This window comes from Gopherus evgoodei, chromosome 11, assembly GCF_007399415.2.
Source record: "Gopherus evgoodei ecotype Sinaloan lineage chromosome 11, rGopEvg1_v1.p, whole genome shotgun sequence".
Taxonomy (NCBI): Eukaryota; Metazoa; Chordata; order Testudines; family Testudinidae; genus Gopherus; species Gopherus evgoodei.
In genome coordinates this window covers 20065011-20081473 of record NC_044332.1, presented here as the reverse complement: position 1 = coordinate 20081473, position 16463 = coordinate 20065011, and the positions used below count along the sequence as shown (strand labels likewise).

The 16463-nt window shown below is 43.3% G+C and overlaps 1 protein-coding gene across 1 annotated transcript in view; it reads left to right on the top strand.

The window, feature by feature from the left end:
* The window catches only part of NBEAL1 (neurobeachin like 1), a 142394-nt gene extending 126240 nt beyond the window's left edge, over positions 1 to 16154 (top strand). Inside the window, 8 exon segments of the mRNA XM_030580909.1 lie at positions 1179 to 1288; positions 2328 to 2500; positions 3054 to 3148; positions 7253 to 7369; positions 8656 to 8817; positions 10033 to 10181; positions 12068 to 12203; positions 14878 to 16154. Of these exon segments, the coding sequence (XP_030436769.1) occupies positions 1179 to 1288; positions 2328 to 2500; positions 3054 to 3148; positions 7253 to 7369; positions 8656 to 8817; positions 10033 to 10181; positions 12068 to 12203; positions 14878 to 14979 (1044 nt within the window). The 3' untranslated portion in view covers positions 14980 to 16154.
* Positions 16155 to 16463: the final 309 nt, after the last annotated feature.

Below are 16463 nucleotides of genomic sequence, written 5' to 3'. Positions count from 1 at the left end.
TGTGAAAAAACACCCCCCTGAGCGCAGCAAGTTACAGCGCTGTAAAGCGCCAGTGTAAACAGTGTCCCAGCGCTGGGAGCGCGACTCGCAGCACTGTAAGATAATCCCCTCGGGGAGGTGGAGTACCTGCAGCACTGGGAGAGCTCTCTCCCAGCGCTGGTGCGGCGACCACACTCGCACTTCAAAGCGCTGCCGTGGGAGCGCTTTGAAGTTGCAAGTGTAGCCATACCCTCAGTAACAAAACGACTCTGTCGTAATTTGTCGTAATTTTAAATGCTAGTTACTGCCACTGAGTATTTTAAAGAAAATAAAATTCAGGAATTAAATAATTATGATGAAATGCATGTGCGAAGCATAGGCCTTCTTACCAGCCTGCATCTCAAGTACCAATCACTGTTCTATCTAGCCAATATATATCACACACAAGCATCATTCACTTTTCTATCTAGGCAGTATGTACCATACATTAGAATCATAACTAAGGCTAAGATTTTGTCAGAGTTATTTTTAGTAAAAGTCACGGACAGGTCACGGGCAATAAACAAAAATTCATGGAAGCCGTGACCTGTCTGTGACTTTTGTTGCTGTGGCTCCGTGGTTTCCCTTGCCACCGTGGTGGCTGGAAGCTGCAGGGGGGGCCACCCTCCACCCACTCTGGCTGGGAGTTGCACGGTGACCATATTTCCCAAAGAGAAAATGGTACACCTCCATCCACTAGCCCGAGGTGTGTCCTCCCTACCTGAGTCTGCTGCCTCTTGCTGGAACCCTGAGGAGGGCCCACTCAGGAGTCTGTCACCTGTCGCTGGAACCTTGCAGGGGGCCCCCTGTTGCTGGGACCCTGCCAGGGCCCTACTGGATGCCAGCTCCAGAGTCTGAAGCAGAAAATGTCATAAAGGTCTCTGGAAGTCACGGATTCCTTGACTTCCATGGCGTCCATGACACATACATAGCCTTAGTCATAACTCATTATTTAAAAAATAAAAATAAAAAAAAAAACCTCACAGACTCTCCATCCTGTCCTCATGATAGTGCTAGCCTCAGCTGGATCAGTTTGGTGGTAAACTTTCAAGAAACCTATGTTGGCTCAGATGCAAGCTCTCTTATTGAGAAAGACATGCAAAGAAGAGGGCTTTGCAACATTACAGTTTCATTGATTTTTATCAAACTTACTTTTTCAGGTGATAGCAAGTCTGAACTGCATTATTGGAACCCACGGGTGGCTACCATATGATAGAAATATCTCCAACTATTTTACGTTCATCAGAGATCCAACTGTGACAAATCCCAAGTAAGTAAAGAAGATGAAAGGTGCAGTAGTGACCTCTGTTATAAAAACAGTATGAGTCAAAGTACTATAGGTACACAGTTGTCTTCTATAGTGATTTGATAGCATTGCTTTAATTATCTGTGATTTTTAATTAAAATCTAAGATCTGTATAGTGTGCTTTACATTTTTCAAAGCTTTGACATCCCCTAATATTAATTAAACTACAGTTTTTTTCTGAGAAGTGACTAAAACAATGCTATTGTAAGGTTCTGTCTTCATTGTCTATTACTGACTTTCAGACCAATTTACTAAAATGTTTTTCTAACTGCCAGCCTTGCAAACTAATTCTGGCATCTGAGAGTCAAGCTTGCTTCATTATTCTCATGCATCATCGTTCATAATAAATGTTCTGCAGATGTGGCCTTGTTTATATCTATGCAATTCATATCTTCCAGCTCTGTTTTCAGTGACATCTCTGCAACTCCCATTGCATTCACTGGGTTTGCACAAGGTTAACTGATTGGAATTTAATAAACCCTTCTGTTGGTGATGGACTAAGAGGAATAGAGCTCACTCTTCCTTACATATATTAGCTCAACAGTATTAACAGGAGTCAAGAGTAGTTAAAACACTTGTCATCAAAGTGAAGAAATATGAGACTGAATACATGAGAGGAGTAGATTTCATGAGTAAAAACTACCATTTAGTTTGTAAAAACATGAGTTAAAAACAACCTTTTCACAGCAGAACCACACTTCAGATTACAAACTGTATCTCACCTTTTGATTGTTTACAAGAGGTTTGTCTTTTTACAGAATTTTGAAAAAAAAATTCTATAAATACTATTTAATGTGGATTAAAGTTATCCACAGTGTCTCAAACCAGGTAGGGTATTGTATAAAGAACTAGTATGAAATCCTGACCTGCCCTGAAGACAAAGGGAATTTTTTAATTGACATCAGCGGGGCCAGGATTTCAACCCTAGTGTTCCTAGGTACATATTCTCTATAGATCATAATATTAACACAGGGCAAATCTTAACTGTAAAATTTGTTTGCAGAACCCAACGTAGCATAAGTGGTCCTTTCACTCCAGGGCTAGAGATCACCTCTAAACTGTTTGTAGTGTCCCATGATGCAAAGTTGCTGTTCAGTGGAGGGCACTGGGACAATAGCATTAGAGTGACATCGCTCACAAAGGGCAAATTAATTGGACAGCATGTCAGACACATGGGTAAGTAAACTATTTTTGTTTTGAATTATGAAATTACATATTTTAGACATGGTTTTTGCAACACAAAAATCTGACACTTTGACTATTGCAAGGCTCAGTCTTTTATAAAGAATAATAGAATAGTGTATTTGGGTCACATTGTAATGAGAGAATACCCTAGTTTCTCCCATTCTTGCCATCACGCTCTGTGGTTCAGGTAGGACTAATGAAAACCTATATGCTCGTGTATTTGTATAGTCATTCCAATAGTAGTCCCAGTGTGTTTTAAAAACAATCTTTATTTTTTTAAGATAAGATAATAATGATTACTTTTAATGTTTGTCCTGCTCCTGGCTAGGGCTTTATTACTACAACTAGGACCTTAGACTTTGAGTCTTGAAAATGTATACCACATTCCTGGTGTAGGGTTTGAGTTTGTTTGCAAAGGTAACTACATTGCTGGAATGCTGCTGCACAGCATCCCATTGCCACCAAATGTCTATCCGTTTTAAAGCTGGATAAAATGTTTAGATAAGATGCAAAGTTAAGGTAATTTGTTTTCTTTCCTTTATAGATATCGTGACCTGTTTGGCTATAGATTTCTGTGGAATCCATTTAATTTCAGGTTCCAGAGACACAACGTGTATGATATGGCAAATAGTTCAGCAAGTAAGTCTTCCTGCAGAGCTTTAGAAGCAGCCTTCTGAAGGGTTCTGCTTTAGTACTTTGTTCACCAATCTACCAGTCCAGTATGTTTAGACTCATTAGTGTTTCATTAGAGTTGTTTGTTTGTTTGTTTGCTCTGTCTGTCATGTTTGCAGGGTAAAACAGACTTGTAAAAATGATGATGAGTTCTGTATCTCTCTTAGACTGTTCCATGGTTTTCAAGTACACGTATTAGTGTCTCTGCTCCATTTATTAGAGTGACATTAATAATGTTACCTAGAGTACTTTTATTTGGTTAAGGTGCTTTGCAGACAATATAAAACAACCCTTTGACGTAGATAAGTAAATATTATTCCTATTTTACTGATGGAGAAACTGAAGCTAGAAACTAGAGAAGGTGACCTGTCCAGCATCTCAGGAGTTTGTGTCAGAGTCAGGATTAGAACTCGGGTGCTCCTGATTTCTAATCTTGTGCTCAAAGTACTAGACTATGTTGCCTCTCTTCTGGTGTTCTGTTTCCTTAGTGTGAAATACTGATGTGTAACTGTCACTGGGTGGCTGGCTCTTTAAAGAGAAGTGGGTCTCAGCCAACTCTCTTCCCCAGATGGGGACAGTGAAGGTCATTTGACCTCTGGGTCATATGACTCAATTGATCCTCTGTGATAGGTAAGGGAGAGGTCTGGTAAGGAGAGACCAGGGGGAGATAAAGTATGTCTATGCTGTGATTTAACACCCATGGCTGGCCTTTGTCGGTTGACTTGAACTTAGGCTGCAGGGCTGTTTAATTGCGGTGTAGGTGTTCTGGCTTAGGCTGGAGCCTGGGCTCTTCGACCCTCCCCCCTCGGGGGGTTCCAGAGCCTGGGCTCCAGCCCAAGCCTGAACATCTACACTAGGGATTGGCAACCTTTGGCACATGGCTCATCAGGGCAAGTACCCTGGCGGGCAGGGCCGGTTTGTTTACCTGCTACATCCAGAGGTTCAGCCAATCTCGGCTCCACTGGCCGTGGTTTGCCGTTCCAGGCCAAAGGGGGCTGTGGGAAGTGGTAGCCAGCACATCCCTCAGCCCACGCCACTTCCCACAGCCCCCATTGGCCTGGAGTGGCAAACCGTGGCCAGTGGGAGCCATGATCGGCCGAACCTGCAGACGTGGCAGGTAAACAAACCAGCCTGGCCCGCCAGGGTGGTTTAATATCTAACTTGTGATTTCACAAATGGAAAGTACATATAATTTTTAGTGTGCTAATGTAAGCCCCTAAAATGTGAGGTTGCCTTTACCAGTGTTAAACATAGCACAAAATGGCAGGGTCTAAATAAAAGAAGACCCCAATGTGGTGATAGTGGAAAGATCATTTTAGTATCAGTTTTCATTCTTCTTTATAAAAGGCAACTTTTCAACTAGGAAAATATCCTGGTTTACACTTTTGAAAGCCTGGTAATTCCTGTACATGAAAGCAAGAGCGAGAAGAGGGAAAGTGGACTGCATGCACAAACAAATTAACTTGGTAGTAGTGGTTTTTGGCAGCATTGTCTTTATGCTGAAGTACCAGCAGGCTACCAGTTTTCTGAGTTAATAAAACTTAGCCCAGCCCTAGGATACCCCTTGATTATCTTGGTTTACCAGATGTTCTTTGCAGATCTCTGCCCCTCAACATGCAAATGGGGAAATGGAAGTGTTACAAGCTACAGCTCCTGCTGTGTCATGTGGCCAATAAGCTTGATTTTATCTTCTTGTGTCTTGTTTAAGAGTCATTTAGGGCTAAATCCAGCTAGCACGCTGTAAGGTCAGCGCATTGGCACGTAAACAGATACTCTGACAGATGTATGCAGTGAACAAGAAATCGTGCTGTCACTTAGCAGGATACCACATGTTTGACATGTTATACACTGAGAACATTTTACAGCTGCTTTCAGAAAGACAGTAGTTTGCGCAAATGGAGACAACGTCAGAAAGTTGAAGGTAGAACTCTCTCTTGTTGAAGCCATATGCCTAGAGCTTACTGAAATTTGGAATTTCCATCTCACAAGAAATTCTGACATTATGGCATTTGTTTGCACCAAATTGGGACTAAAAGCTTAAATTTTAAAATTTTTGTCAGTGCAGAAATCATGAAAATTTTTGATTTAAGACATGTCAAGATTTTGACATTATTGATTTGAAATGAATTCCCATAGTGATGCACTACCTAATGAGAGACAGATGCACACATTCTTCCATACAGGTCACGATCCTTGGGTGGATTACATCTCCCGTAATGCATGTAATCATGTAACTCCCATGATTCACCATGCAGCTCAGGCAGGGAAATCTGCATTTCATTGTGCGAGATGTTGTCCTCCAAAGAGCCCAGCCGTAGGAGAGAATCAGGGGCCTGAACTACAACTCCCATTAGACAATGTGCTGATAGAGAAATGCAGTTCAAGGTTTTGCTGAACTGACTCAAAGCTAGAGAGAGTCCTTTGGCACCTTATAGACTAACAGATGTATTGGAGCATAAACTTTCGTGGGTGAATACTCACTTCGTCAGACGCATGGCTCAAAGCTAGTTGTTTCTGGTCAATTAAGAAAACTAGAATATTCCAATCTAGGTTGAACTGACCTGAAATGAAATATTTAATTTAGGTTTTCCTTATGGAAAACTGAAATTTTGGGCAAAATCAAAATTTTCTTGTGGAAAACTTTGGTTTTGCAGAAACTGCGTTTTCCTTTGGAAAATCATTCCAACGGGAAAGTCCCTACGAGCTCTACTTATTTATTTTACTTGGTCAGACTAAGGTCCCTGCTAAGACTGCTTCTTTTGCCCTACCCCAACAGTGCAAAGCAGCATTCAAAGGAATCCCCAGAAACCAGTTAAGCCACTTTTTGTCGGGGGGAATCTTTGAGTGGTTTAAGGCCCATGTAATTGATTCCCTCCCTTGTAGTGTCCAGTGTAGGGAGCGTGTAGGGGTCATTGTCAGGAAAATAAGGTGTGGCCAAGAAACTGCAATCTCCACCAGATCCCTGCTGCCATGAGGGCCATAGACATTTAATTGGGAACTGGAGACTGAACCAATGCCTAATGGCCCCATGACTAGGGCTATGCAAAGGTGGCTTACAACCATAAGCTGACACTCACTTTCTCAGTTGCTGTACTGGTACAATATGACCCGTTCTCAGGGTGTGTTCAGTGCCTAGATATTATGGGGACTGGTGCTCTATAAATACCCATGGCAGACAGATCAGTAATTCTTGCACTTGCTGTGTTTTTCAGCATTTGCACTTGCTGGGTTCTGAACCAATCATGCTACTTTTCCTTGAACCTATGTCCCTGTTGCCATGGTGTGTCCCATTGCGTGCATCTGCTAGCACCCCCTACGCTGCCAAGAGTTTTTATCCCCACCAATATGAAAGCAGTGGGACAAATGTCCTGCCTATTGCCACTTGTTCACTCCGTTGCTCTGCATTGTCAAATTCTTTTCTGGATCCTCATCCAGTTGTCTGTTCTGATATATCTTCTTGCTTCTTAGCACTGTCATGTGTGCCTCATATTTTCAAAGTTTTGGTTGGCGTTCATCTCTCCATACTGTAAAACAGAAGAGAAATTGTTTTCACACCCATCTCTTTAGACAGTGTGCATGCCAACAACAGACCCCATTTAAAGTGATTTTGAATATAGTTACATTATGTTAAAAGTGAAATGGAAGTACCAAATTGTTTTGGAGTATTGGAATGCCCTTATTGAAAGCTGTACCCTTACAGGAAGTTGTTTTATGAAAAATATTGTAAGAGATCCATTATCTCTCTCACAAAGCAGAATCAGATTGGCTGTTTCTCTGTTTTGCCTCGGGATATGAGACAAAATTGATATAGTTTTTATGCAAAATAGTCTTCACTCTCTTTAATTAAATTCTGAAGAAGACAGTGAACACAAAGATCAAGGATGAATTAATTTCCTTTGTGATTTAATAAACTGAGGCACAAAAAGGGAAGCTGACTTAGGTGGCTCTAAATGTGAGCAACAATAGAAGTAAAGTGTGGTGTCTGGCACCCAGTGCATCTGATGTTAAAGATAACCTGTATGTGTTCTTCAACTGAGAATCTATGAATGTATCATTTTATGTTGATATCAGGGAGGCGTTCCTGTAGGCCTGGCACCTAAACCCTTGCAGATTCTGTATGGACATACTGATGAGGTATCCAGTGTTAGCATCAGCACTGAACTGGACATGGTGGTATCTGGAGCCAGGGTAAGCATCTTCGTGATTTTCCTTCAAAGGAGTGATATTTACTACTAGGATTAGTGTAACTGGAAAAAACAATACTGTTTCCTCTTTTCCCTTTTGGGTAAAGAGCAAGTCTTGTGCCATGTCACCACACACATTGCATAATTCACTTTCTCTCATACTGGTCTCACAGAGTAGGCCACAGCTCTTTTGCACAGGTGAATGTCTGAAGTGTGTATAACCATCTGAAGAAATCCAATTTCCTGTAGGAATACTTATGCTACAGAACTCTTTTTCTGCCTCAGCAAACACAAACTGCTTGTCTTTATCTCTGAGGCTCTCCACAGCTTAACCACACCCTACCTACAAACTCTATCAAGCTGTTGACCTCTGTTTCCATTCTGATGATGGCCCACTTTCATCACTAAATAGCCCAATTCTACCTCAAGCACCTTCACATTTTGTCCCATTCTACCCCTCAGACATGGGAGGAGGCTCCCCATAAAAGATCTGCAAAGCCACTCTTTTGTCTTCCTTCAAATCCGCTGTTCTGCCATGATGCCTCCAAGACACTTGATAACGGCTGCACGGGGGTGTTCTGTGACTGCTACTTTCTGTGTGAAATATGATTTGTTTCACTGCTACCTTTTCCTCCTCCCCCACCTGCATTTGTTTGTTTTTTTCTCCACCTGTTGTCTCCTCAGATGCTGAGATTGGAACTCTTAAGGGGAAGAACTCTGTTCTTTTCACTGTCTGAGTACATGCCTAGCACAGTGGGACCCTGATTCCTGTCTGGTACCTGTAGCAGTAGCGTAGCTAGGGGGTGCGCAGGGGAGCAGCCGCTCCCCCACCAAGCCACAAGTGGCACCTTTTTAATTTTACTCACCTGGGAGCAAAAAAAGAAAAAAGGCACCACCCGCTGTGGCGCTTTTACTGATGGGGCAACGCGCCAGGTCTTCCGCGGCATTTCGGCGGTGGGACCTTCACTTGCTTCGAGAGTCTTCGGCGGCACTGAAGCTTCATCACCAAAATGCCGCCGAACACCTGCACAGCGAGTGAAGGTCCCGCCGCCGAAGTGCCACAAAAGATCTGGAGCGCTGCCCCGTCAGTAAAAGCGCCACAGTGGGTGGTGTCTTTTTTTTTCTGCTCCCGCTCTTCCCTCCACCTGACTACGCCACTGAGTAGTTCCTTCTTCAAGAACTACTGCTGCACCTTAAGATCTTTTGTAATGTTCTTTTCCCTTGCTCCAAATAATTACCTTATGTGAATATTACCGTAAAGAAATAGCATTGAGTATTTTGTCTTAACAGGATAGCACTGTGATTATCCATACTATTCGGAAAGGTCAGTACATGAGGACTTTGCGACCACCTTGTGAAAGTTCCCTTCTGCTGACTGTTCCCAACCTGGCTGTATCCTGGGAAGGACACATAGTTGTCCACACCAGTATAGAAGGAAAGACTACTCTGAAGGTACTTCACAAGTTTCAACCCAAAGTCATAGAATACTGGTGTGTGTTTTGCTGTAAATACTAACCATAAATGTACCTGGGTTTTTTTTGCAATAGAGCTAGTTTCTTAGGAAATTCTATGTGCAAGCTGCCCCACAGATGCACCAGTGTTTCTCAGACATTGAGAGGGACAGCCTGACCTAGAGGGACTACCTTTAGGGTTCATGGTGTAATTCATTCTCGCTGCCTATTCAGTGTAGGGATGCCTCTTTTGATGAAGGCTTGTGTAATTGTGCCAAGAATTGGAAAGAGGCTTGTACCTAATGTTAACAGTCTGTGTTTGTTAACTTTCAGGACATGCTGCAAGCCCCAGCTTTTCTCCTTGCCCTGTAGGATTTGGGAGGGTGGGTGAGCCTGGGAACGGGGGACTCTGGTTTATTTGGTGGGGCTTATTAATTGTTTGTTGTATTCGTGTTGCTACTGGGGTAGTGCTATCTGTGGGTGAGTGCCAGAGGCTGTTTTAAGGATGAATGTATTTTTAAGTTTGTCAAGCATGCCCATAGATCAGATTGTAGTGTGGTAAAAATTATAAATAAATACAAGTTGAACTTCTCTAGTCCAGCACCCTCGGGACCTAACCGGTGCCAAACCAGAGAATTTGCCAAACCACGGAAGGTCAATGAAGAGTGCTAGCGGGTCTCCATAGGTGTGGGAAGTAGGGGTGCGGAGGGTGCTGCAATGCACCCAGTGCGGGCCCCACTGCCACCTGTGGTTCCGGCCACCAGCCTCCTGCCTGGGGGCTCCAATGCTGGCCCGAGCTGCCAGCCCCTCACCCGGGGTTCCAGCCACCGGCCCCAGGTCCTCCTTCTCCCTCCTGGAGGTTGAACACTGCTAAATCAGCCATGCGTGGTGCTCTGGAAATACTGGGAGGGAGGGAGAGGAGTTGGTAAGCGCGAGGCCTGCGCACAAGAGGTGCAGGAGGAGGGAGGAGCTTGGTGCCAGTGGATGCTCCGCACTCCAGCCCCGGAGCACCCACGGAGTCAGTGCCTATGCCGGACCAGGGAGTGCCAAATTAGAGAGGTTCAACCTGTATTTAATTCTACATACTGCTATCAGATACCAACAGCTTTGGTTACTACCAACCTTGGCTAAATTCCTATTAACAAGCTGAATGTATAAGTAATAAATCCTTAATCCGTTCAATCCTCCATGAGTAATTTCGTTTTAATCTCTTCAGGATAAGAATGCATTACATCTCTATTCTGTGAATGGGAAGTATTTGGGCTCTGAGAATCTAAAGGAGGAAGTGTCAGACATGTGTGTGACTGGTGAATATATCGTGATGGGGAGCCTACAAGGATTCCTTTCCATTCGAGATCTCTATAGGTAACATACCAGCATCAGTAGATTATCACTGCAGATAAAATGTACTGCACCAGCATGGTGGTTTATTAACATATAGGAATTGGTGTATGATGTGGAGATCTTGAAGGATGTGACTTGTCATTCTTTTTGAAAAGAGGTCATAGATGGCTATTCTCTCATTGCCCCGTCACCTGATACTGGAAAATCAATTTGCAAAGGAAATCCAAAATTACAACCGGGTCCCTTATGCTCCTATTTGGATTTTCTGGACACTGAAGGGCAGGAAAGACCTATTTGTCAGCTGGGAATGCCACTTCTGGTGCATGACTGCACTGACAGCCCTTATCCCAATACTGGGAATGTTCTCCTCAATATCTGGGAAGGGACAGACTTGGATGCAGACTTGGGGCTTGATCCAGCAAGATACTGAGTATCCATGACCCATCAAAATCAGTGGGAGCTGTGGGCTCAGCTCCTGGCAGAATCAAGCCCATGGTATGCAGCTGTAACTTCAGTTTAAAATCCCCTCTTCTTTCCACTGTGCAGATTCATTGGCCTTTGCCCCCAGGAGGAGGAAACATACTTGCTCCAGGGGTAACTGCAGCACTACGTCTGCTCTCCTGTCACTCTGCAGAGAGGATTTCTTTCTTTACTGATTGTGTCCCCAGTGCACAAGCCTGTTAATAAGGCTATAGCCTGGGGATGGGATTTGACCCTCTATGTCAGGGGTGGGCAAACTACGGACCATGGGCCAGCTCCGGCCCACCAGCTGTTTTAATCCAGCCCTCAAGCTCCCGCTGGGGAGCAGGGTCTGAGGCCTGCCCTGCTCCGGGGCTCCAGCTGTGGAGCAGGGTCGAGGGGCCACTCCGCATGGCTCCCGGAAGCAGAGGCAAGTCTCTCCTACAGCTCCTATGTTTAGGGGCAGCATGCTTCCCCTGCCTCAAGCACTGCCCCCACACCTCCCATTGGCCAGGAACCACGGCCAATGGGAGTTGCAGGCATGGTGCCTGCAGATGGGACAGCACACAGCAGAGCTGCCTGGCCACACCTCTGCATAGGAACCGGAGTGGGGGACATGCCGCTGCTTCCGGGAGCCACTTCAGGTAAGCACCACACAGAGCCTATACCCCTGAGCCACCCTAGCCCCTGCCCCAGCCCTGATCCCCTCGCCCAGATCACCCTCCTGTACCCCAAACCACTCATCCCCAGGCCCACCCCAGAACCTGCACTCCCAGCTGGAGCCCCTCACTCCCTGTGCCCACCCCCTGCCCCAGCCCTCTGAATCCCTCGGTCCCAGCCCAGAGCACCATCCTGCACCCTAAACCGCTCATCCCCAGGCCCACCCCAAAGCCTGCCTCCCCAGCCGGAGCCCTTGCCCAACCCCCTGCCCCAGCCCTGATCTCCCTCCTGCCCTCTGAATCCCTTGGTCCCAGCCTGGAGCATCCAGCTACACCTCAAACCCCTCATCCCCAGCCCCACCCCAGAGCCCACGTCCCCAGCTGGAGCCCTCACCGACACCCCCCCCCCGCACCTCACTTCCCCAGCCCAGAGCCCCCTCCTTCACCTTGAACTCCTAATTTCTGGCCTGACCCCGGACCCCACACCCCCAACCTCCTCCTACAGCGCAACCCCAATTTTGTGAGCATTCATGGCCCACCGTATAGTTTCTATACCCAGATGTGGCCCTTGGGCCAAAAAGTTCACCCACCCCTGCTTTATGTAGAAGTTCACTATAACTTGAATTATAGTGTATTGAAACACACTGGGACTTAACAGTGAAACCCTATTTGATAATGCATCTGAGTTCACGCTGAGTGAGTTCAGCTGTAGTATGGCTCTATCCATTATGTATAATGTATAGCAGTTAAATATTTAAGGTATTTTTTGTGTGGTTTTGCTTATTTCAGCCTGAATCTCAGCATCTCCCCTTTAGCCATGCGACTGCCAATTCGCTGCATTTCTGTTACCAAAGAATACAGCCACATCCTTGTAGGCTTGGAGGATGGCAAGTTGATTGTCGTTGGTGTTGGCAAGCCAGCTGAGGTAAAACCCACCATCAAGAACTTTGTTTACCGAACAGTGGGAAATTCACTTATTTCTGCTTTCCAGTTGAGCAAGAGGTCTCCTCTATGGCAGGGCAAACTTAAGAGCAAGTTTGAGTTTTCAGTGGGAAAGAAATAATTTTTGAGATGGCTCTATGCATAGAGATTTCTCTATAAGAAACGAGCATATAGGGAACGCAGATGGGAAAAGAGCAGACTCAGTTGGACTAACCTGCAGACTTTGTCACAGTTGAATAAGCAAGAGGTCAGAGTAACTAACATTTTCTGAATATGCTAGTGTTGTCTGTCACTTCTCAGAAACAAGTTCTGAATAGTATGTGATACCTTCGTTATAAATGATGAAGTAACTTCCCAGAAGAAAATTGGAAACAAAAAAGAATGAGCTACTTTCTTTTAAGTTTTGGCTTTTGTCAGATACCCTTTACTATGTGTTGCCTCCCTTTTTGGAAAAATCTGTATTTCTCACCATTCAGAATCTTTCATTGTAACTGCACAAAGATACCCTGAGTAGCATCCTTTGTGCTCCTTACGGTGGATGTAAATATGTAGGTACTGCATATGCACTATCAGTTACAGAGCATCACTGTGTAAAATAGCAATACCCACTTTGTCATGTTCAAAACAGGGGTTTCACAGTAACTGCTTGTAACACCTCTGTCAAAGTATTTCACCAATATTATGAAGAGAGGCAGGGTTAGGCTTTCTGAATCTCTGGAGTGCTACAGTATATTTTAAGTTGAAAGCTCCTACTATTAACTATTACAGCCAGAAGGGTGACTTTAAACTGAGGTCTGCTTGACCTTCAGTATTTGCTAGCAAAGTATGTATTAAAGTAATGTGTATATTATTAATTTTGAAAATATACTGGCATCTTAGTTCTAAGTGTCTGAAATGTTTCTAGTTAAGGAAACATAGTTTACTGAAATATATCCTGCTTAGGATCTTCACAGAATGAGAGCCTGATCCTGCTTCTGTTGAAATCAGTGGCAAAAGTTCCATCCATTTCAAATTAAACAACTTTTTCTATTATAGAATTAATGGATATAGTCTTGTTAGATTTTTAAAAATCACCAGTCTTTTATAAAGATTTTCCAGTCTTAGAAAAACTCTGCTAGGCTGGAATTTGTCATTCATTATCTGAGACTTTAAGTAAATGTAATTAAGAACAAAGAAATCTGAGTTCCCCACTATGCTACATTCCTAGGGTTGGATTCCTCCTAAGGATATGCAGGTTTTTCCACAAGTTTTATCAGTGTGTTCAGTTTATAATTCAGAGCATTTGGAGGATTAATATCTGTTTAAACAGATTAAAAAACAATAATGGTAGGGACAACATTTATCCCATATTTTCCTGTTTCCTCTGATTTGTAAAAATCATTTTATTGTGTTTAAAAGGTATTAACTTTTTTGTTTGACAAGTAAAATATGGAGATAAGAAATTGAAGATTTTCAAATTCCTCCTACTGAAGGTACTCTCTGTTAGGAGTTGGGCTTCAGTGGTGATCCTATATTTAGCCTTAGAACAAAAGGAGGTTCTTTCTACATATTTTATTAAACATAATTGTAAAGTGCTGTTGAGACTAAGGTTGACCTTTTGCCTTTTATGCTTGACAATATAATCAGAGGTGGAGTATAATGAATTTGTATTCTGGTTTAGAAAACCATATAGTTGCTTAGAACACTGCAGAAGTCTGCAGGATCATTCCCTGTTTGAGCTGACACCACTGATGACTTGTTGGATTCTGTTTAGCTGCTCAATATATAGTTACAAAGTGCCAGACTTATGATAAACTTTTTCTGAACTTTGTGCCATTAAAGGATGATTTTCTTTAACCATAAGGAATTTCATATTCTGGTCTATTGCCAATCCCAGGTCTGGTAGTTAGGAAGTTAATTAACAGTTTCTGACAGAATAGTGTCACATATTCAAATATGATACAAATTCACTAAATCCATGATTTAACATTGCCTTTGGTTACTTGTCACTGTGAACTGCTTATTACATGTCTTTACTTATGGAATATTCACTGTAGATTACATTTGTTTAATAATTCTTGCACTGAACACTTCACCCAGGATCAGTGGAAGTCTAGAAATTTGGCATCATGAGAACTCCTCTCTCTCTCTCTCTTTCTCCCATTTTGCCATCGCTGCCCTGCAGTAGTCCATCACTTACAGGACATTGTCAAGTACTCTTTTTAATTATCTTTTACTCTTCATTTCTAGTAATTCCCTCTTAAAATAAAATGTTGTTCCTACTAACTTTGTTCATTTCCACTTGGCAATCATTTTTTCTTTTTAACAAAATAGCAATTTAGAATCCAGAACCCACTCCCCACAAAATAAGAACAATTTTAAAGTAGGTAAAATATTAGACCTATCTTGCCTGACAGTGTCCCTTTAACTGTTCACAAGTGGAAAAGATAATGATCAATGTTTGTCTTTTTGTTCTTTTGTGCCAATCGAAGAATCATCCCAAAATGTTACCTTTTTTTGTTTGTTTGTCTGAAATAATTTCTGTTGGTATAATTTTGTGTTTGTGCAGTACCTTGTATTGTCTGCACTGCTCCAGAATCAGCGTCTGAAGTTCCTTTTTTAATTTATCCACCTTATCCCTTCCCCCTCCTTTTGTTTCTCTGGATTACTTTAAACAGATGCGCTCAGGTCAGCTTTCCCGAAAGCTGTGGGGATCAAGCAAACGGCTCAGCCAGATTTCATCGGGAGAGACTGAATATAACACTCAAGATTCCAAGTGATTGCTGCTCCTGAATTCTCTCATGGATTCCAGAAATTTGTTTAGTCTTTTGGTCACTCTAAACATATCTCTCAACTTTCTGATGAGTGTTTCAGGGATTTATTCTTGACAGTCAGTTGAAGACCAACATATGGTAGAGGTACAGTAATTTACATATGCACACATGCAAATTAGCCCACAATTGCTCTTATTACTTTTTTTCCTAATCACATTGATTTGGTAGCAGTAGAACTCTTTCTAGATTATGTGCTGGAACTGAGTTTCAGAAGAAGACCTCTAAGTGCATTAAAACACAAATGATATCATATACAGGTGAATAATGCTAGATGTTCCTCTCTTGCTTGGAAGATATTAACTCAAATTCAAGGAAAACATCCCATTCTCATCTTACATCTTTGTAATTCCAGGATCATAAACTTAAAATTCCTTCAACTGCAGATATACCGATAAAATTGGGACAGTTGAGAGTTATGACTTCAAATACATACTTCAGACCAATCAGCTTGCCGTGTACTACTGTAAATGAATATTAATAATCCTCTCTTGCATGGCTCCTGAGAGAATCCCTTTGAGAATGTTCTGCAGGGAGCACCTCAATGGCACTACTTGATTGTCAGAAATTGTTTAACTGACGTACAAAAATGAATTATAACCTTGTAAGAATTGGGGTAGGGTGAATATTTGCTGCAGAACATTCTTTGTTGTTTGGCAAAGCAACACACACATTTAGAAAATCCCTTGCATGTTCTAAGGCCTCATATTAATACAGAGGGAATGAGAATCACATTTCCATGTCTGTCAAGATTGAGTTGTTTTTCATTAATAGCATAATTACTTCAAACCGAAATGTCTAATGTCCACATTAAGATCACCTGAAAAACTTTGCATCATAATTTACATTTTCCATACCTTGTTTCTTGACTGTGTATTTGTCAGACAAGTAACCTGGTTTAGCCATATTCATGTTGCTGGAAAAGTTAGTAGAAAAATCCAGGTACTATATGCATATGAGGGAGAGGAAGACATCACAGCCCTGCATATACTGTAAACAGGAGCGGTGCAGGGTTTTTTGGCGCCTTAGGCGCAGGGCCAGCTCGCTGGTTCCGCGCCTCCGATGGACCTCCCACAGGCATCCCTGCGGACGGTCCGCTGGTCCCGCGCCTCCGGTGGACCCGCCGCAGGCGTTCCTGTGGACGGTCCGCTGGTCCCACGGCTCCGGTGGACCTGCTGCAGGCCTGCCTGCGGATGCTCCACCGGAGCTGCGGGACCAGCGGACCGTCCGCAGACATGCCTGCAGGAGGTCCACCGGAGCAGTCTGCCGCCCTCCCAAATCCTGGCGCCCTAGGCAACCGCCTAGGTCGCCTAAATGGAAGCGCCAGCCCTGACTGTAAACAACAAAAAATAGTACTCAAAAGCTCAAGTACTCTTGGGAAAACCTTACCTTCAGGGCAAAGGGTAAAAATTTTTAGGTGGGAATATGACTAT